Genomic DNA, 22,639 nt, shown 5'->3' with positions numbered 1-22,639 from the left:
AATAAGTATAATACAACTATTCTTTCCAATATGCTCATTATCATGCATAAGCACATTGGTTGGTTCTAACAGTAAAAAAAAAAAAATAAATCATCAAAGTGTATATATATATATATATATATATATATATATATATATATATATATCATATTGTGCTTTTCAATTACAAATAACATTTCTGCACATATTTATTATTTCATTGCACAATTCTCATTTGCTTCAGATATGCTAAATATGCTAAAATGATCACATAAAATACACAGGGATAAAAAGACAAAATGTTATCTACATTCTAAAAATTGATGCCAAACTTTAAATATCTTTTCTTTGCATAAGGTAAAATTTTAATTCAATTATCCAGTTTAGGAAAATCTTGTCTATCATGCCAAATCATGCCACAGCACCAAAGATCAGGTGTTGGAATTGGTTGACAGATGCTTCTAAAGGTTAACCACAAAACTAGAGTATGGTAACACACCAACCTATACCATATATTTAACAATATGTTGCACCTTCTTTTGAGACTGGAATTTCTGCTGCTGAGTGAATTTTTTTCCTGTGCAATATTATTCTTACTAAAAATAAATAAAAATGTTGAATAGTAGTGGAGATATCTAGATTGTGTGCCATATTTAGTAAAAATAGGAATGCAACGATTTTTTTTTTTAGTGGCCCATGCCAATATCAATTTTAAAGTTTTTTTGCCAAATAAATGTAATATGTGAATGTGACATAACACAGATTAAATAAGAATTGTATTTTTCCTGCAGTTTTATTTTGAGAAGGTACAAACTTTTATTGGTTAAAACGATCAGGTTTGATAAGGATGTCAGAAATTACTAACAAAAGTCAATATGGAGCTGTTTCAAGATTGTCTTTGTACAAACTGAGCAAAAATGATTTCTACAGCTTGTCAAAGTGGATTTAGAATAAGACTGCAAAGGTAAATATTACAATTTTTTTGAGAGACCTAAAAATCTTCTGGTTTTTATACCCCATTTTTTTTTTACTTGGTCACACGTATGCACACAGGACATAGAATCAGCATAATCACACAAAAAAGCATTGTCCAGTGAAGCCACATATGAAGCTGTGTAACATATAGCAGGTGCTACAAATAACATTTATAAGAAGAATCACCTCTCTTAACCAGGATTTTCAACAGGTAATCATACTACTAACCGTTATAGTATATTAATGTGACATGGGTCATGCTTTGGAAAAACGCTTTATAAAAATTGAAATAAAAAAGCCACATCGCCATGGTAGCCAAAACTCTTCCATGTCCTGGGTTATGGGTGGGCAGTTTGCACCTTTAGCTTCAATGCAAGAATTGCTGGGTTCTGCATTGTATAGGATGATGTCAAAGCGGCAAACGGTCAGCAGAGAAGGGAAGTGGCTATAGGATACGGAGGAAGACTATAGGAGTGGGAAATAAGGTAAGTATGTCATTTTTTTTAACTCATTTCTATGTAGACGCCATGTAATTTTAAATTTTTTCTCCACACTTTTCTAAATGGAATATATGAATAAATACTTTATTGTGCAGAATCACTAGACCAGAAAACCTGATGCAGATCTGTTATTTGTAGTGTAGAAGAGCATACTGAGGCAAGGTAAGAGTCCCTTTTTTTAATGCATGCTGCTAAAAATTTCCTTTTTTGGCACCTTTTTAGGAACACATTGATTGCTCAATATGGCTGCTGTGTTACCACAATATTCAGGACACAAAAAACATGGTGCATGTCCAATAGATTTCCTCCATAAAATATCTATTTCCACATAGAATGGTCACTGACATAGGGAAAAGTTGAATTGCAGCGACACAGAATACTTTACATACAGGAAAAAAAAAGAACCTGTCCGAATTAGCATTGTGTATGCAAGCATTGAATAAAGGAGACTAATAGCAATCCAAACACTCTTTAAATTATTTTATTACCATTTTCCATTCACCCTTTGAATATGTATATGTACAGTTGTGCTATGTAACTAAACAGTTATCTGTAAAACCAGAAGTAAAATTATGAAGGAAACAGACATACCTTAGTCAAGAAACTTCATACATTGCTTATTGCTTTACAAAATAATTTATGTATTTGGAGTGTCTTTTGCAAAAGGGCACAGTTGGTGAATTGCCTCACTCAATAAAGAAATAGGACAACTCCAAAAAACATGAAAGAAAACCTTACACATGTTGAACATGAAGAAAAAAATATGTTGATCGCAATCATAACAGATGACCACTCTGAAATGAAGGAAGTTTCTCATAAATGCTGGTAAGACATTCCATTCATATGCAGAATCCACCTTGGTAATCCTGAAAAAGCACAGCCCTGAGTGTCTAAATTCATATAGAAGTTTTTTTGTAAGACTCGTCCACTTTCATGTCAATATCATACGAATAATGTTTTCATCAATGTTGGAAAGCACAGCCCGGGACTTTTATGTTATTTTTTGTTTGTACAAAATTGGGGTCTCAATTGGGGTTTCAACATCTGTGGAGATTTTCGCAGTGCAGCATGCATTATATCTTGTTCATTACATTTTTCAAGATTCCAAGATTCACACATTTTTCACACAGGATTTAATTAGAAAAATGCATGAATTTTCTGTGAAAACATTAATAAATAGATCCCATACAAAAAAAAAATATAAGACCTTAATTAATAAAGCAAAGAGCACCATGTAATGTGTTGTAACCCAAAGTGACCAAGCAGAAGTCTTGGATACTGCACATTACACGTTCTCACTGTTCTTTGCACTGCTTCTGTAAATAAGCTTTGTTTAGCTCTATAGTTATTTATATGCAGTATTTTCTTATTAAACAGATTGTCTCAGAGCAGCTAGAGATTATGAAGTCTGGCTCTTACAAAAAAGAAAGAAAAAAAAACAACCTTGGCACTTCAAGCAACAGAAGCCAAGGCTTTATGGGTATTCCCGCATGATGGTAATCTAGCATACTATTGTTTTTTTTTTTTTTTTGAGAACCACTTAATATTTTAGAACTGGCGATTTATTCTGGATCCACAGTCAATGTAAAATTCACACCAAGTTACACATAGCTAGGTTTCCCCTGAAAGCACGTTGTTGTTCATAGAATCACATCCACTATAGTGATCCTAGTGAAGATCTTGAGCTGGCAACTACTTGCATTACCCATGCTTATAAAATATTACACTATCAGTGGAGTGCCTTCCACTGAAACTATTCATCTTTCATGTCCATGGATCCAATATGTGACGATGTCCATTCTTGTTTAACAGTGCAACTTTTGTAACAAATCAGGTCCACTATTGGGTTTGTTGTACATTGTGTAGACATTTCATCATTATTGTCCCTTGCAACTTTTTTTTTGGAATGAACTCTTAAGAAATGTACGGTATCCTGGGTCATCCACATATTCATTCTTGAATTTCACATTGAGAACTCTTTGCCTTTTCCTCTCACCACGAATCACTTCTTCCCCATAAAAAGCATCTTCAAATTTCATGTCTGATGCTTTGGACTGGAAAAAAATACCAGAAAGAAAAGTGAAACATAAAAAAAATAGTGCACACATTATCTAAAATGATAATATAATGAGGTAATTTATTTCTCAGTAATTGTTCTTTTTTAATTTGTTTAAAAAAATGTAAGCACTCTTGCAGCAGAACGCACAGCTGAACACAGGTAAGAGTAATAAAACAGACCTACATGTCACATAAATACTCTATCATCCTCTACGTAATCCTGCTGTATGAAATACATTCTCTGATTTTTCGGAATACTTACATTTTCAGCAATATACATAAACAGTTTTTACAAATACATTTCTTTCACATCATATCTGCTTATATGCTGGTATCACATGGCCCGGAAGCAAAAGCTATGCAGATCCCATTTCAAATATCAAACAGAATTCTAAAAATAAACCTATAATGAGATTGACAATAACAACAAGACAACAAGGGTGACACTGCCAAGTTCCTGTGTCTTGTGGCAATACTTGTTGGCACTCTGATTCAGGAAAACTAGGTAAATTAGCAGTATAGTAAGAATGGTCCTTTGATGTAATTTACTAAAGTACTAAACACACTGGATCTTTATGACAGCAAAGTAGCTATTAAGGAAGAAGTCAGCAATGGTGTCTAATAAACAGTTTGCTTCATGCAGCTAAGTGGAAAAAAAACTATGTATAGCTTCTCCTATAAAGACTACTAGGTGGTGAAAGGAAAAAACGGTAATGAAAGGGAAGGAGGTTATAGGACAAAGAAAAAATACGGATGTATTTTGTAATAATCATACTATATATATATTTTGTCTGGTAATAGAACAAATTCTATTATTTGCAGTTGTTTCTTTTTGCATATCAAAGCACAGCTTGCTCCAGAAGTTAATGAATGTCCCATAAAAGTTTTTTTTGTATTGTACCATGATAAATTAAGGAATTATTGAATATGTTACCAATTCATTGGGAAGGGGATAGGAAATTAAATTCTGACACCTGTTTTTTTTGGGGACAGCAGATTTACAAAATGGCTCTGGCTCTTCAGTGCATGCTTAAGTTTTTAAAAGGAGACCAATTTTGGGAACATTTGTCTTTGAGTTCCAGCTACAAAAAGGGTAATGTGTTTGCCATTGGGAGCTACATACTGACAACCAACTGTCATGGCAATACCAGAAGAATGTCTGCCTGTCTCAGACATTATTGCACGTTGCTAAAAATTCTAAAAGGGTCAGATTAGCATATTACATCATGGTTCATGAGATTTTAAAAGATCTGGAAATTTTTTGGGGAAATTGATTTTTTTTTTTTTTAATAATAATAACTAGGGAACATACATAGCGAGACCTAATCTTTTTAGGAAGCTCTTCATCCAATGTGTAAATATCTTCTCTTTTGGTAACAACCTGTGATCCGTCTTCAAATTCAACCTAGAAGACAAAATGTATTAAAAAACACATTAACATTACCATCTCAAGATGCAATACACCTCTCATGGTGCTAATCATCAGAACATGATACAGAAAGAAGGTTCAGCTCACAAAGTTTAAAGGCACACTACTTTAACCATGTGACTACAATTTTTAAATCTCATTGGCCTGAATAATGGTCATTTTTGGAAATAAAGGATATACATATCTTTGATTAGCATTGTGAATAAAGCCATCATAGGGTCCTAATGGTGCACCAGCCTCTACAGTACCTTACTAGAATGCTTTGGCAGTAATCCTGAATCACTGCTAGTACTGTAAAGGAAAGAGCCATGTTTGTAATATTTTAACACACAGGCTGCTTAGTACATTAACTTTTCTAGAAGCTCAATGTGTCACTAAAAACGTACTTTTTATTTTATAATAATTCATTTTAAAGCTGCATTATCAATGAAATGCTACTCAGTGTATAACAAATCAATATCTGTTCAAATGGACATATGGGATTCATAGGCCAATAGCAAACTTTGCAGGGGAATTCTAAAGTTTAGCTTAACATGTAAAGAGCAAAAACTGTGATAGGTCTTTAAATATGTCTACATTGTCTGTAAAAAGAATTTTCATTAAGCATACAGTCTGCTATAGAAGATAACCCATACTGTATTAGGATTATTTAAATAATCACATTTTAATGTAGTTGATGCTAAAACTTTTGCCTACCTATCCATCAACTTTTTTTTTTCTTATTCTTTATTTAATTTCACTCTTGTGTTTGCTTCTGACTCAACGGCTAGCAGAAATTAATTGAATAGCTTTCAGTTCTTTTCAGGCTGTCGGTAAGTATAGGGAAAAGACAACCTGAGTGACACTCTATGAGATACTGTTAACTAAACCATTGTCTAAGACATTGAGTTCGAAAATACTCATCTTAAAATGTAGAAAAATGCTTTCCCTGTCTAAGTTCAAATTTAATCTAACGTAAACCTCTTTAGCAGAAAATGAGAACAGACATGCAGCCGGGTGTGGAAATTGCTAAAATACATCATAACTGCTTTTTTTTTTTTTTTTTTTTTTTTTTGCAGAATGAAAAGTTTTTTTGTGTTCTCCATATCGGTTTAACTAAATGAGTCCCAAAGCACTGTATGCATCTATGCCTGTAACAATCAGTTATATGTAGAAAAATGTAAAACTGAAACGTAACAAAACTATACTAGTTGTTTATTTTTCATATTTTACTAGCTGCAGGGCTGTATTTAAAGCACTGGATAGGGGATTCAGAAAATGACGACCATGCAGACTTTGAACAAAATTGCTTATTACATTAGATGAAAGGTTGAAAAAGGAAGACTGTGGGTGGATACAGATGACTGCATTGTTCTAAGAGGCTTTCGCAAACAGTGGCCACAAATATTCCCTTACTCACTGCTCCGCATAGGCTGGCAATTGCTGAAACAGCAAGTGATTTCAGATACAATTTCCAATGATTCGAAGGTGAAAAAACATACTGCAGAACGTCAGTTTAATCCAAAAACATAAAATAACTTTTTTTTGGAGTTGCTAAAGACAATCTTTTAAAAAAATATGAGTGGTATGTAGCCTTTCCTGTAAGCTCAGTATGTCAGAAAGAAGTAGGTGTGACTGCACACAAAACTATTGCTATTTTATAATATAGCAAAAGTTTTCAGTCTTTTGCACCTTGAAACAGTAGGAAATGTAAGAACAAAGTTTTTATTCCCAGCACATTAGACCATAGAGTAAACAATATTTTTTTTCCTATTGCAGAAAATGAGCTAGCTGTTTAAATCTCACGATTTCAAACATTAACTGGCTTGTCCATTAAACAGAAAAAAAAAAAAAAAAACCTTATAGGAACTTTATGTTGCAAAAGGAGACAGAGACTTTATTTATTTTTGTAATTTTTATTTTTGCCAGATCATTGTAGCCAGTATTTGCAAAACGCAATTTTCTCTCAAAGAGGCCTTTTGCTGGGCATTTAAATTATTTAAATGAAGTTTAGGCTTGTTTCTCGCATTCAATGGTAGCAATAAACATTAACCTATAAAATGAGTTATTTGTCTAGCGTTTTAAATGCACACATTTGACTTTAGAATGAGAAGCAGGCAAAATGTTAATATCAGCCCTAGGAAATTTACTCTAAAACGCAATTTATGATGGCACACACTAACCTTTATTAGATATATTTTATGCCACAGCTATTTTTCTAGAAACAATGCTGCAAATATCTCAAAGTTTAAGTGTGTGTGCTATACTATTGTGTGTATATGCTGTTCTGTAATGTCCAATTGTCATGTTAATTTACTCTGCACGCTTTCGTTAATCCGCTATTTTTTTTTTCTTTTTAGGGACAGAACTTTCACCATGAATGACAAACAAAACTAACTATTTTTTCAGCTAGCTATTCAGGTAAAAAAAAAGATACCACACATACTTTTTTCTTTACAATAAACTATAAAAGCACAGAAAATGCAGAAAAAAATACAGCGAACATATTATTAGAATAATATTTACAAAGAGTGGGACAAGGGAATTTTGGTAAAACAGGTTGTGAAATAATAAAGTTAATATATTTTCTTTCCATTATAAGCTGCAAATTTATAGGAATCATGCAACTAGAGGCTACAATACATTTACTGTGAATATAAGCAGTTGAACCCCCAATAATTAAAGTACATACCTGTTTATAAATCAAAAAGAGATTGAATTCAATTCAATTCAATGAATGAATTGAATTGAATATGAATTTCAACACACCCCATCAGTGAACAATTTAAAAAACGGTCAACATCTCTACATTTTGCTAAAATAAATTGTTGGCCCTGTAAGTAGCTTTTTTTTGTTTCTGCACTTAGGCCAGGTAAAATGACATTATAACTATGATTAAGAAGGTCTACTTTCAAACTATGTATATAACCCGTTTTAATCTCACTGATAAACCACCCATAAAGTAATTCATGGATGGTATACCAGTCAGAGTACATTGAAAAACTGGAAATTAAAATACCATCTTAAACACTTGTTAACAAGACTGATTCTTAGGAACATGTGTAGCTGATACCTAACAAATTAAACAAAAAAAAAAAAAAAAATGTTTACATGTAAGAATCATATCAAATATTTTCCAAGATTGCTTAAGTAGACCCAAAGCCTATTAAAGATTTTTTAATGTTCCTATATGTACATACTCACCCGGTACATATATATTATGTTGTGCCCAAGATACTTTGCTCCATAGAGTAAGCCATCAGGCCATTTCACTTGCACATGCTCCCCCTCTGCAGGCGGCCCTAATTTAAGGCAGTCTCTGCTCTGCAACATAAAAAAAAAAAAAAAAAGAAAATAGTATAGTAATATAGTAATGCACACGAGGATACTCACATTTGCTCCTTTTCTACATAGGCTGTACTTTTTTTCCTAAAAATATAGCACAGCATCATGCTCCAATGCTCCTTGCAGGTCATTAAAAGCCTATGAGCCAGGGATCTATGAACAGACCTTCATTCAAAAAACATATTTATCAATAACGTTCTGGAAAAACACAATTAGTAAGGAAGCTGTACTGTCATCAGATTAAACCCCATACATTTCTTATTTGGTACAGTACCACAAAGAGTTCCCTGCAGCGAAGTACAAAAGTATCAAACACAAAAAAAAAATTTACAATGATTCTAATGGAGAATTTGTGTTGACAAGTACTTTTTGCAAATGGATAGACTAAGTGATTTAAAAATTATTTTCTTACAATTTCTAATACTGAACTGAATCTCCGATCACACCAAATGGCCTGCTCACCAATTCTTTTGGACATGTATTGATTTGTGTTGTAGATTTTCTTGGTCTTTGATAACACAAAATAATGCTCTTGGAAGTGCTTTTCTGTACACTTTATCATGTCTCCTTTCCTAGAGATTCTGAGCCCGCCTAAAAATCTCTTAAAACATACTGAAGCGAAAATATGAAAGCAGTAAGCACTACTGGGATTCAATACCTAATGTGTGTGAATTGCACCTTGAGCTACTGAACACAGTGAACAACATAAATTATACAAGCATAGGTAAAGGGGCATTTAAATATCAAAAAGGAGACAAACTTACCTTGCTAGCTACATTGATGCTACAAAATATTTAATTTTTTTTTTTCTATTTAGGTTTCTTTAGGGAGAGGAGTACAAGCCATCTTTCCTCATTTCATAGATATAAGTGGGAACAGTCCAGTGTTAAAGAGTAATGCACTTAAACAGAATGAGCAGGCTTTAATATTTACAGCTTTTTAACCTCTTACTTTTTTTTTTTTTTACTTTAGTTTTAGTAATGGTATTTTCTCTCTGCCAGGGTTAGGGTCAGTCTTTAAATCCCCCTTAAGAAAGCATTTATATTTAAATTGAGAATTAGCTTGGTTGTCCTTTTCTTTAAAAACACTTAGATTTTAAATAAAAGATTTAAATATATCTTTCTAGCATACACAATGTCTAAATCACTTATACCCTATTACTGAACCAAGCATGAAGGTTAGCAACAATTAATACTTTATACCCCTATTTGTCTGTCTAGAAGGAGGCAGAATTTCAGAAGACACTAAAAGTTAATCTCCTTGTTTTAGGCTTAAGAGTAATGTACCCTACTGAACTTCATAGTTAAATGATAATTTGAAAGTTAGAAACATGATAGTTCTGCTTTTACATACTAAGAATTATTTACTTGCTACTCCAGCCAACATTCAGGACAGACTTTCCACATCACATCTACCATCATTGTCAGAAGAACTGCATTATTTGCATGAAACTGCTCTTTTTCTTGACTCTCTGTAGACATCTGGTGGTAGTTTGTGGAAGTACAATTACATTTAGGCTTATATAAAAAAGGGATCACCCTAAAACCTTAAAACATACAATAGGTTGCTGCACATGTTAATGTTGAAAGGTTTAATGCTTTTTATGTCCTACTTTTATTTAAATCATTGCGATAAGGTGTATCTACAGGCACATTTTTCTAGGGTGTGAACAGTTCAGATGTAGTGTTGTCACTCTTACCTGTATGCTCATTTACCCAGTTATGCAAATTATTTGCAAAATATGTAACCTATACTTATACATTTACAGAAAAAATATGGGATTGACACCTTAGGACTCCTTCTGAAAATGCCATACATTTTCTCAAGTGATTCTCTCAATTATATTAGACAAACCTGTCTTTGACCTATATTTTAAGTTTAAAAAAGGATTTTAAATTTATACAATCATTGTATTGCTACAATCCTTGCTACAATCCAAATTTTGTAGATCCATTAGAGAGTGAAAAATAACCTGTACATATTAAAGACAACTACCCTGCAGTTTTATATATCTATATAATATCTATTTAGGAAATTTGGACCATGGGGGAGCTCAGGTAGAGAAAGAACTATCTGGACTTGCTTGATCAAACAATGTTTTGAAGAAGTAAAAAAAAAAAAAACCCTTTTAGAAAACAACAATAATAATGAGTATAGGGTAAAAATAATGCTGATGACGATGGTGTGAACTTCTTAGACCTACTAATTTTTAGGCAAGGAAACCAAATACATACAAAAATGCATATGAGGCCCTCATATGGAAGCAGATACATATTTACAATGAGCAGTCACCATTTATTTGTTCTTGGAAATACCTAAAGGCAAATGGTTGGGAATATAAGAAAATGAACACTTAAAGAAGGCATTTGGGCCTAGTCATTAAATATTACAAACACATATGGGGAAAGGAGGTATAAAAAAAATCAATGTACAGAAGAAGAAAAGATTGACAGAAAAAAATATATAATAAAAACAGACGGAAATCCACAAAAGGTCAAAAATATTGCAATGTGTATGGATCATAGCATGAAAAATATACAATAGAAAGAGGTAAAAAAAAAAAAAACAATTAAGACAACTAATTCTACTAAACAAAAGAAAGTTTTAGGATCTATATTGTATGCGGAACCACTGAAATGAACTAAAACAGGTATGTGCCTTAATTGGCAAGTATGTGCTATAATTGGCAAGTATGGTATACTTTTGATTTTGCAATAAGCATAAAAATATTATAAAGGAAATGAAATGCACATTAAAATTTAAAAGGTTGTAATTGTAAAGATTGCAATTGTAAAGATTGAAAAAGAGGTTGTAATTGCATATTGTAATATTGTAAAATATATCATACAATACTTAATAAAAACATTGTGAGCTTTGAACATGGGATACTGAACTGGAGCTGGTCTGAGACATAACATGTATAACTGTATATTTCTTTTAGTAGGTCTAGCATAGCACTTGGCTAAGGGTTGCGTTTTAGGGCAGCACACAGTATAATATATATAAAAAATCATGGACTTCATTGTGGATGCAGTCTTCGTATGGTTATGATGAATTTAGAAACTACCATTTTTGCAGTTTACTACGTCCTGATATATAGTTAGGAAATCTGACCCATGGGTGAGCTTTGTATAATTAGGAAGAATTTAGAAATTACCAATAATATAGGGATCCCCAAAATTAGATTTCCCTGATCAATCTTGAGATCAAGGCATGGATGAAATAACCTCTGGTTTAGTGGAGATGGCTATGGTTAATTGCTGGCTGCATTTGAGTAATGTTGAAGATTATTTTATCTTTTGCTGTAAAAGACAAACTTTCTCTGGCTATCATCATACATTGTACAATAAATCATGCAAAACTATTAAACTGCTCATATCACAGCAGAAAGTTTAAAAACTAGCAATACAGAAGCAAAGCTCAATACACTTTTAATTGTGATAGCCATGTTGTATGGTTACAATTACATGGATAACCATCACTGTATATGGAGATTTAAATTAGATTTTTTTTGCATATTGGAAAATCAATTGTAATCCACAAATACAGCTGTAGGGGAAAATAAACATGAGATGTGATACAGTGTGAGAACTATCATGTAAAGTCAGCTCTGTCTGTAAGAAAGCCATAGAATAAATATAAGTTGTGGTCAGAGATGCAAAGGTGACACATCCTAAGTTCCCTAAGTAAGAAAGACTGTCCCTGAGGATGAAACAAAAATATCTTAAATTCCATTCCCCTTAATGCACTTAATGCCAGCTGTCACTTTGGTTTACCGTTAGCTCCATGGACATTAGCTTTCTGGATGAATGGAAACAATTATATTCCTAAATGCTTCTTTATGGAAATAAAACCTGCTGCAAGTCGCATTAATGTAAGCGAAAGTCCAAATCTCTGTTATTGAAATATAATATCTAATAAGGCTGGTTTAAACATGCCATTATACAAAAAAACTTTTTTTTTTTTATAGTATTTCAGAAAAAAATGACCGTTTAACTAGTGTCTCTGAAGCATACATTCTAGCTCAGTAAAGCTTGTGTATATGTACAAGGGGGAAACAAACACTGTTGACCAGAGCAACCATACTGTTTTAAAAGGAAAGCTTTTATAGCTTAAATTGTTAAATATGTATACATTTCTGTGTTTTATCATTTTATAACTTTAGAAAAAAGAAAAGCACAATTAAAAACAATTCCAGAAAAGGGAGGAATGCTCGTCTCATACTGCAGATAAGCAACAGGTTCTGGAAGGATGGGTGAAGATTTGTTACACAGCAAAATATCTTGCCTTTTCCAGACTCATAGGCTGCATATTAATTCTCCAGCAGCAAAGCTTGTATCTTTTTTATTCATTCTTAGGGAAGTCACTGCAGTGCAACTAAGTGGCTCATTAGTCAGGAAATAAATAGTGGTTCCCATCAGAGGCTTTTCATCTTTCAGTTTGCGACACATTCCCTTTAATCTACACCTGTATTATAAAGTTTTTTTTCCTCATATTATTGCATTTCAGCAAGGGCAGTGGCTGAACTGGTATTTACAATGAAGGGCACCAACATTTATTAATATTATTACACAGTATTTATATAGCGCCATCATATAACGTAACACTGTACAAAGTCCATGGTCATGTCACTAGCTGTCCCTCAACGGAGCTCACAATCTAAAGTCCCTACCATAGTCATATGTCATTAATGTAGTCTAAGATCAATTTTGGGGGGAAGCCAATTAACCTCAGTGCATGTTTTTTGGAATGTGGGAGGAAACCAGAGTACCCGGAGGAAACCCACACAGACACGGGGAGAACCTGCAAACTCCATGCACATAGTGTCCTGGCTGAGATTCCAACCTGGGACCTAGCGCTGCAAAGGCCAGAGTGAAAACCACTGAGCCACCATGGTAACCCATTTCCCATAGGTATGTGTACTATGCCAAATGGATTACATTTGCTAGCTGTGGGTCACTTTACCAATAATCCTGATTTCAAGTAAAAGTGCAAATTTCAAGAATGTCATCAACTGATTAAGCTATGCAACTCTCAAAACTTGAAAATGTTCAGCACAAGCTGTCTTGTACTGTACACTTGTACTGTAACCCTATCAAATAGATAAACCACAAATTGTTTCAGATGATTCAGAGAAAGGGCAGCTAAACAAAACCTAAATGCAGTCCAAAGACCATTGCATATACCCAGATTAGCTAAACTATTTACAGATGTGGAGCAATTAAATGGGTAAATGTGAGAAAGTTTTTATTGAGGCACCTTTGAAGGGTGACATCATAATATTTAAGTATTTAGTGATCAGGTTTACTAACAAACTAGTAAACCAGTGCTTTTTACTGTGTATTTTAAAGCAGGGTTTTGCTTTAAAGTCTGCTGCACCTCACCAGCACATTTGTTCATGTCAGGAAATACCTATTATGACTAGATATGGAGGATCATGTTTCATGTCACTCAGTCTTCATTATTAATAGGGGGTAGAGAACAGAGGAAAGTTAAAAGTCATCCATACTACGCTGCGGTTAAGTTACAAAAAAGTTGAGGCAATTCACTTAGCAAAGTCATTTTTCACTGTGTAGGTATAGTAAATGAAGAAAAACTCTGCTGATGTCAGCCACCCAATCATAAGTATGCAAAAAAAAAACAAAAAAACAAAAAAAAAAAAAAAAAAAATTTCCCCTAGTACAGGATTTTTTTTATTTTTGGGCAAAGCGAAATTTTAAAACATGCACTAAGCATATTATTCCTTGCCCAGTGACAACACAGCTCAACAAAAAAAAATTTCACTTGCCATGAATTTTTTAATATATTTAGTATATTTCAGGTCTGCTGAATCCAGAAATGACATCAGTTTCATTGAAATGGCTCTAGTTTTTGTGTGTTTACCAACAAATGTTAACACAGCACATTATTATCAATCTTTATTTACACCGAGTATTGGGCTCCCCATATGGTATACAAAACTTGTGTAGAGTGTCTACATCAGTGAAAAAATGGAAAACTGAAAAGTTTGAAATTTGGTGTACCTATGGTATGGTATTTTTGTGCTGTGAATGTAAAAGATTTCAATCGCTACAAGAAAAACATGAGGGAGAACCCAGATTTAGAATCAGTAAGACAACCTGTGCAACATGGAGCTGATGTTCCCATACCAATGTTCAGTACATTCCCTGATATTCCTGTATTCGACATGGAGGATATATATAAAGGGTTTGGAGTGTAATCTAGGAGTTAGCAGTGGAAGTTATAATGAAGGAAGCCTTTCATCAAACCAGCAGTTCTCCCAAGAAGAGCTCAGTGATTTAATACGTGACCTAAGTCAGTAAAAAGACTTTTAGACTTTTTTCTGAACTTTTAGCATCCAGGCTAAAAGAAATGAACTGTCTGAGACCGGAAGTTAAAATAATGGTTTATAGGACTAGGGAGAGGTCACACTCATACCATATTTCAGTGACGATGGAGATTTTGTGTACTGTTGTAACATTCCTGGACTACTAGCCCAAACTGGAGTACCAGAATACTAAGCAGAAGACTGGCGGCTTTTCATATACAGTTTCACTCTAAGTTTGAAATCTGTTTTACTGCATAATGGCAACTGCTATGCATCAATTCCAATTGGTCACTCAACAAAACTTAAGGAAGAATATGAAAATATCAAAATGGTCTATCATGAACACCAATGGTCCATATGTGTTGATTTAAAAATCGTGAAATTCCTATTTGGACAGCAACTGGATACACAAAGTACCCATGTTTCATCTGCTTGTGGGATAGTAGAGCAAAGCAGGATCACTGGAAAAAAAGTGAAATGGCTTTCAAGGGAAAACATGAAAAAAGGTGCAGAAAACATCATTAACGAGCCAACGGATGACAAAGAAAAAAAAATTCTCCCTCCACTACACATAAAGTTGGGATTTATGAAGCAGTTTGTTAGAGCTCTGAACAAGGACGGTGATTGCTTCAAATACATTTGAAGATTCTTCCCTGGGTTGAGTACTGAAAAATTAAAAGCAGGAATCTTTGATGGACCTCAGATACAGAAACTGATAAATGATTCAAATTTCACAAGTTACATGACTGATACTGGAGCTTCTGCCTGGCACAGCTATGTCATGGTTGTCAAGAACTTCTTGGTTAATCATAAAGCACAAAATATTAAGAACTGGTAAAAACTTGCTTCTAAACTTAAAAATGGGTGGGTGCTACTATGAGCATAAAAGGTACACTATCTCCATAGCCATTTGCAAAAATTTCCAGAAAACCATGGCGATTTCAGTGAGGAACAAGGGGAGAGGTTTCATCAGGATATAAAGGTGATATAAAGGTATCAGGGCAGATGGAATAGCAGACTACTGCTGGAGCCTTCAACGTGATTGTCCTGATCATCAGCATAAAAGGAAACCATACAAACTTCGTTTTTCAATGACTTAATTGTGATTAGTTCTGTAAATATACTGAATAGAATATATTGACATTAAGTATTTCAAAATTTTAATTTTGTATACTTAGGCATATCTAGTTTAATTTTGCTTAATTTTTATGTTTGATTAGTTTTCTATGAGGTCAATATTTCAAAAAATAAAGCCAATCTAGCAAAACCAATACCATATCTGTGCATCAAACATAAACTAAAATGACTTTAATCTGTTTGGCTAGAAAATGTTTGACCAGTGTAATCACTTTGCTAAGTGAACAGCCTCAGTTCCTTTATTAAATCAGTGATGTCTGGCCATTCCATATCAAGAACAAAATGAAATATCTGCTTGAACTAAATAAGAACTTGGATTTCTTTTCACGTGTACAGACATAATATACAATAAAAGAAAAAATGTGCAAGCTGTCATGTAGTGAATACCCATGGGGAAAAGTATTGAGTGCAGTACAATGGGATGGATCATATTAAGAGTTTAGACGTTCTTCCCTATTTAGTAAGACAAAGAGCAGCAGCTGACAGCTTTCTGTGCAGTAATAATACACAATTTCACAGCATGGAAACTGTAGCTTTATTTTACCTGCAATTTAACTCACTACCCAAGATTGTGAAAGTAAGATATTGTAACTTGCAAAGTATAAGAAAAAACAAATATGGAATTTGCATTAAAATATGTGCAATGGTGTGTAACACTAAAAAAAATAATTTAAATTTTAATTAAGTAGTTAAACTTTAAAAAATCTAGAACAAGATGACTGAATCAAAGAATCCAGAACAAGAGAAAAACTCCATCCAAAAGTCATATTCTCAGGACATCAGTAATATGTCTAACACACCACATTTCTTTGTTCCTCCAATACCCTTTATTCCCCAAAGGCTTTTCTTTATTATTGTTTCTTGGAACTTAATCTCCCTCAGCTTGTGAGAACATTTACGATTGAAGATTTTAAACAGTTAAAACCAAATTGAGATAACATTGATATGTTAATGTTTTCATGATATATTAGGGACTAGGTTTAACTCACTTTTTGAAAGAAAGGCATATTTTGGGAAAACAGTTTGTCGTAAACTTTGGCAATAGATTTAGACACCTGAGAAAGTTATACTGTACATATAAACACAGGGTATTGCACAAGTTCAGGATTTCTTTTTCTTATATGTTCCAAAAGGAAATAGCTTTTGGACACTATTACTTGACATGTCTTTACAACATCTTGCATTTGTGTAAGCATAATATAATATCTACAAATGTCACTCTATGTGTTATATATCATCTACACACACATATATATTTTTATCTCTAGGTAAAATATGTAACCTACTGCAAACAGATTTAGGCCAGCAAATGTAAAAAGTTATATAAACTAAAGCTGAATATGAAAAAAGAATTGCACATGCACTAGGAATTTTACTAGTTGTTATACTAAAGAAACCCAAATATGTTTGTGTGTGTTCCAACCAAATAGATATTTGTGACAACCTTTAGTTCTCCGCTGTGGAGCAGACACAAAAAATGGAAAATGTGAAAAAGCCTGAACATCTATCCCAGACAGCCATCAATTTTTAAATTCAGTGTGTGCCTTATAAGAAAAGGTGTGAGGTAATCGATTTTGAAGAAGCTAACATGATATGACGAAGAAAACTCTTTATTTTCCTGCCGATGTGCACATTTCCTGGGTGTAGCAGAGTCATGGTATAATAAAACATTTTCCACAGCGAAGCACATTAATTCAGTAATTTTCCCTTAATAATTGCAGAGTTTCAGTATAAAAATATTTATATGTAAAAGTGGCAAATCACTAATGTAATGTTTGCTATAATGTAACTTTTATTCTAACCTTTGACGTAACAACCTGTTTATTTTCTACTCTTTTTGTAGAGTGATTGCATAGTCTCTCTGGTAATGTCATGCTTAGTAATTCATAGATTTTCCCTATTAGATCTTTATAGGATATTCGATTTGTATTTCTGGTTTATGTCTATTCTAGAACTCCAGCTGAGCAGTGAAATACACAGCTGAAATACATTTAGAGCTTGTGTCAACGTGCTTTGGGCTTTGGGTATTGATGGGCAGTCTGCATGTTTTGGGAAACTTACAACATTTGCAGTAGGAAACAAAACAATATTTGCTGCATTGAGGGAGATACCAGAATCACCTGTGTGGTCTGTGCCTGGTCCTAATACTTGCATTAAAATGCAAAAAAAAAAAAAAAAAAAAAAAACAGGCCCAGTTGCTTAGTGCTTGACCACTCTACAAACAAATGCAATTGTAATGTCTAAAATCTGTTTTTATTGTGCATTTGTACAATAATCACATTCACTGTGAGGAGCTTGGACCTTTATAAACAGAAATTACACCTACAATGTTGCTACTGCCATGAAAATAACTAAACAGTTATATGCAAAAACCCCAGACCAATGCATACATACTCCAGCGGGTAAACCATGAATTGTTTGTGATTTGTAGCCATGGAACCAGTCACTAATATTCTAAACAACTATGCTTGCTAGTGTTGAAAGATCAAACCACATTTTAGGATTGTAATATTCAAAAACAAACATCTGTCCAAAAAATTGCCTTGAAAGTTATTTTTTTCTGCCCTGAATTCTTAATTGTGATTGTCATAGGCAATTATGTAACAATTAAAAGCACCCCACCATCTGTGCTGCAAATGTGTTGAAAATTCACTAAGCTTAAAATTGAGTTTCATGTTATTTTACACACCAATTATTCACCTGCTCCTAATTAGAGCCAATGAAAATGCATTACAACTGCATTCAAGGTTAAACTTCTCAAAATAAAAACTTGAAAGGGCTTCTTTTTGTAACCTAATGTTATGTAATAGGAATGTAAGCAGGTTTACGTAGCAAGAAAAAAAAACATGTTTTGGTTCATGTAAACTGTATCCAAAGGGTTAATCATTTTTTTCTTTCTGGTAATACTAGCTTTATGAATTTTATGTACCATATATACTGGGGTATAAACAACATTTTTTCTCTTTAAAATGCCATGCCTTTGAATAAGACCAGTGCATGGCATTGTGCCCTTGTGAAGTGTGTAACAAACTCTTGCTGTAGGTGATAAGAGACACATGTTTGCTACACTTTTTACATAAGGGAAACCACACAATGTACTGGTGGCCAACAAAAATACACAAAAGATTATTTAAGAGCAAGTGACTCATTATAACTAAAAAGTACAAAGTACTTTGCCATGTAAAAATGTAAAGGTGGGAGAGATATATACAGACTCAGCCAATGTACTTAATGTTATTATGTTATTTATGTTTTTTTTTTTTTTTTTTAAGTTTTAAAATGACATATCATTGATTTATTTATTCAATTTACTTTATCATTGTTTGCATTGATTTTAGTTTTGAATGTCAGTAAAGCCAGATGCATTTTGTGTCCTAGGTTTATATTTGAGGTAAAAGTAGGTACCTTGGTTTAAATAAAGTACTTTAAGATAGCAAAATGAAGGGCAGCATGGCATAGGAACCTGAGCTGGAGCGCTTGAAAGATATCAATGACCTAATATTGTGCCTGCCTTAAAACACGAGAAAACGCTCCTATTGAAATCAGTGGGTGAATTTTCCTACATGGGTACAAAGCACGTGCTACAACTTCTCTGGGTGCAGTGAACTCGCACTACCTCTCAAGGGAGAGGTCGTGTGAATTCACTGCACCCATCGACCCTATCGCAGATTTGGCATGTGCTCAGTACCCATGGGGATGCAGAACACATGCCACAGCTCTGCTAGGGCTCGGGAGACATCAAAAAAGCAGAGCTGTCAGGGGAGCAAAGCTCTGCTGATTGCTTCCGCGGCCCTAGACAAAGATCAAAACAGTAAACAAATGTGTAAAAAAAATTGTTTATTTTTTACTTAAACAGTCAAAATCTGTAATGTAAACACTTTTTTAACCTTTATTTTAACTACAGCAGCTATCACACGTTTTAAATCTCTAAAACATCAATTTCCACACACTTTTCCTTTAATATCATCCCCTCTTAAATGCATGCTGTCTGTCATGTACTACATCAATATGTTAGAAACAATATATTATGGTTGACAAAATCTAATATTTCACACTATGATGTTAAGTAGCTATGTGTTTAAATGATGTTAAATAACTGTAAATTTAAATGTAAATGAAAAATACCCTAAATTAAATACTACGCTACTTATAAGTAAATCTTAACATAGTCTTAACATAATCTTAACTAGTTCTGTCATGGTCTCTACCCCTGAGGAAGCCTAAGGGCGTCGGGATTTGAGACGACTGCTCTGTTTAAACCTTGTGTGACCACAATCAGTAAAATCGTTATTGTCCATAAGATAGGATATTTGTATCGAGTGCTGATAGCTAAACTCTATTTAGATATATAACTTTCCAAGCCCCATGAAGCAAGGAGGGCTCATGGTCAAGGCTGTTAAAATACAATATCCTTCTGTGTGTTTTTTTGCATATGTATATGTTAAACTTTATAATATATTTATAGAGATTTGACAAAAAAATTCCCTGCTCTCTTCTTCTTTGCCTCTTTGGCTTCTATGTTTTTGTACTGTTAGAAACAAAAATTGTGCTAGGGGACAAATACATTTTTAAAGTATTTTAAAATATTAAAAATTATTAGCCCACATGTGGCTGGGTATAGGGAAAAAAACACACTCAATTTAACATAGAAGATATTAGCATGAGGAAAGGTGATATATATAGTATATATTTTGGCTACTTTACAATAAATTTGATGTTCTTAGTTTACCAATCTTCAAGCAGCTTTGTTGCTCGGATATATCCACTTTAGACTGACTTCCGGTACAGCACTCCCAACCCTCTTTTTAGTACTCCCCTAACCTCACATTTCAAATTGGGGAACTCTCTAAACCAAGCAGTTTGGAATCAGGTTTGGGTCACTAGTGCAAAAAGCACCTCTGATGTCCTCACTGTTGAGGAGCATTTTAAATTACTTTTAAGCTTTTAAGCTGGTATCTGGTATTGCTCTTACTTGTGCTGCAAAGTGTTTCCGGGGCTAAGACTTTTGCTTATTAAAATAATTGTTGGAGTTGGTGTGTGGGTGGACTAGAATTATGATTTCAACTGTAATGCCAGGTTAATGGGAAAAAAGTCTGGCATCTGGTATTTTACCTACTTTTGATGTTGCATTGTCACATCTGAATGACCTGTCCAGTAGCTAAATTGAGAGACAAGAGGGAATAAAATTTTGGATTTAGTTGAGTTTAGGGAAAACAAAGTCATGCTATATGTTTAAATGTGGCTGTGTAGACAGAATATTGGACGTTGGCTAAAACATAATATTATTGCTAGTTGTACTATTTACACTAACCATATATAACCATACTAAAACCATATGAATGATTTTCACACGCATTTATAGGTGTATTTTGCAGTGTTTTAATGCAATATTTTATTGAGTTTTAATGAATACAAAAATAAAACTAAATACACCTAACAATCCATGCCTAAGGTAAGACTTTATTCTTTTGTCTTCTCTAAATCTCAGATTTAGACTTCATTATTTTAAGAGTAGAATAGGAAAGCTCTATTGGCCAGAAAAAAATTATTGTCAGGCTTCGCCGAAAAGAGTATTGTCATATTTCCAGATATAATTCCTATTGCAATAATCTCCAGAGATGATGTTTTAAAAACATTCGGAGATAGAAACTCCCTTTACCCCGAGGTAGGCAAATGTTGTAAAGTGTTGGATCTGCAAACTTACAGCTGTAAACCCCCAGGGAATACTATATTTTAGCTGAAGTTTATGCAATCCATTCATTTCAGTCAATGATGCAGACACTCGCATTATTGTGTTTTCAAACTAGATAATGATGTGAATGTCTGTCACTCATATGTTGGAAGAATCCTAACTTACATCTCCTATTGCAGTATCTTTTTTCATTCAGCATTAGACATTATATTTATGATGTGTAACACATTCCCTGGAGCTTGGAAAACAATGTTGTCTTAGCTTTTTATATTCCGTATAACAACTCCATTAAACCTCTCAGAATGTTTTCCAAGTGATTACATAGCTTGATTAAAGAAATCTTTCATTACACAAAAAAAAAAAAAAAAACACAAAAGAAAAAAAAAAAAATTACAGTATTTACATGTGCTAGAAAAAGTCCCTTTCATAGAATTCATGTTTTTAAATAATATATTCAACCTCTGCAGAGGTCAGGCAAAAAGGCATTGTGTTAGCTAACTAATGCTTGAAAAATGAAAGGGAGTTTTTGTATTTTCTCACTGGCATTTTCTCTCTAATTTCTAGATTCTCTTCAGGCAGATCAATAGGAATGGATAGCTAAGAACTAAAGCAACTAACATACACAATGCAGTAAATTACATCAAATAATGGGAAACATTAGAAAGCAAGAAAGAATGCCTACTTCAAAGAATAAAAATGTTCTCAATATTTTTAAATACTTACAACTATATCTTCAGGGAATGTATCCTTACTTATAGATCCATCATCAAACTCAACTTCATAAAATGTCTGAGAAGTTATCTCAGCAACCTTGCAACTGTAGTATCTTGTGTTCCTGTGTTTTGCAATGACAGTCTGTCCAGTGCTGAGCTTCTTCACTGTTGTTTTGCTTCTCTGAAACAGATGAAAATGCCAAGACAATGATAGCATTTAGAAAGCAGAACACATAACTACATCAGTGCCTTGCAAAAAGTAGTTTACGTTAGACTGAACCAGTCCATTGCAGTTTTTTGAATGTTCAATGAAGCCCGAGAGGGGTTCACCACCCTTGCCAATTTTTGATACTTAAATTGGCACTGCTTGCAAATGTTTAAACATTTTTTAAACTAGTTTTTTTAACCACTTGCAAACAGTATTTGCGGGCCTTTTTGTTACCTGGACAGCTGTCTCGGGCTTCTCACTGAACACAGGAAGAGGAGCTCTGTTCAGTTGCACAA

General features: G+C 33.5%; 1 protein-coding gene across 3 annotated transcripts in view; it reads right to left on the bottom strand.

Moving 5' to 3' along the window:
* Nucleotides 1-1,919: 1,919 nt before the first annotated feature.
* The window catches only part of KDM4C (lysine demethylase 4C), a 144,162-nt gene continuing 123,442 nt past the window's right edge, over nucleotides 1,920-22,639 (bottom strand). For 2 of the 3 annotated variants that reach the window (XM_072404235.1, XM_072404236.1), the window contains exons 19-23: nucleotides 22,146-22,316; nucleotides 20,847-20,888; nucleotides 8,125-8,244; nucleotides 4,825-4,917; nucleotides 1,920-3,508 (exon numbers count right to left, since the gene is read on the bottom strand). In XM_072404235.1, coding sequence (XP_072260336.1) covers nucleotides 3,332-3,508; nucleotides 4,825-4,917; nucleotides 8,125-8,244; nucleotides 20,847-20,888; nucleotides 22,146-22,316 — 603 coding nt within the window. In that variant the 3' untranslated portion in view covers nucleotides 1,920-3,331. The remainder of the gene's footprint in view (nucleotides 3,509-4,824; nucleotides 4,918-8,124; nucleotides 8,245-20,846; nucleotides 20,889-22,145; nucleotides 22,317-22,639) is intronic. The other variant, XM_072404237.1, reaches the window with a different exon arrangement.

The sequence above is a fragment of the Pyxicephalus adspersus genome, chromosome 3, assembly GCF_032062135.1.
Source record: "Pyxicephalus adspersus chromosome 3, UCB_Pads_2.0, whole genome shotgun sequence".
Lineage (NCBI taxonomy): Eukaryota > Metazoa > Chordata > Amphibia > Anura > Pyxicephalidae > Pyxicephalus > Pyxicephalus adspersus.
This window is presented reverse-complemented; position numbering and strand designations above follow the sequence as displayed.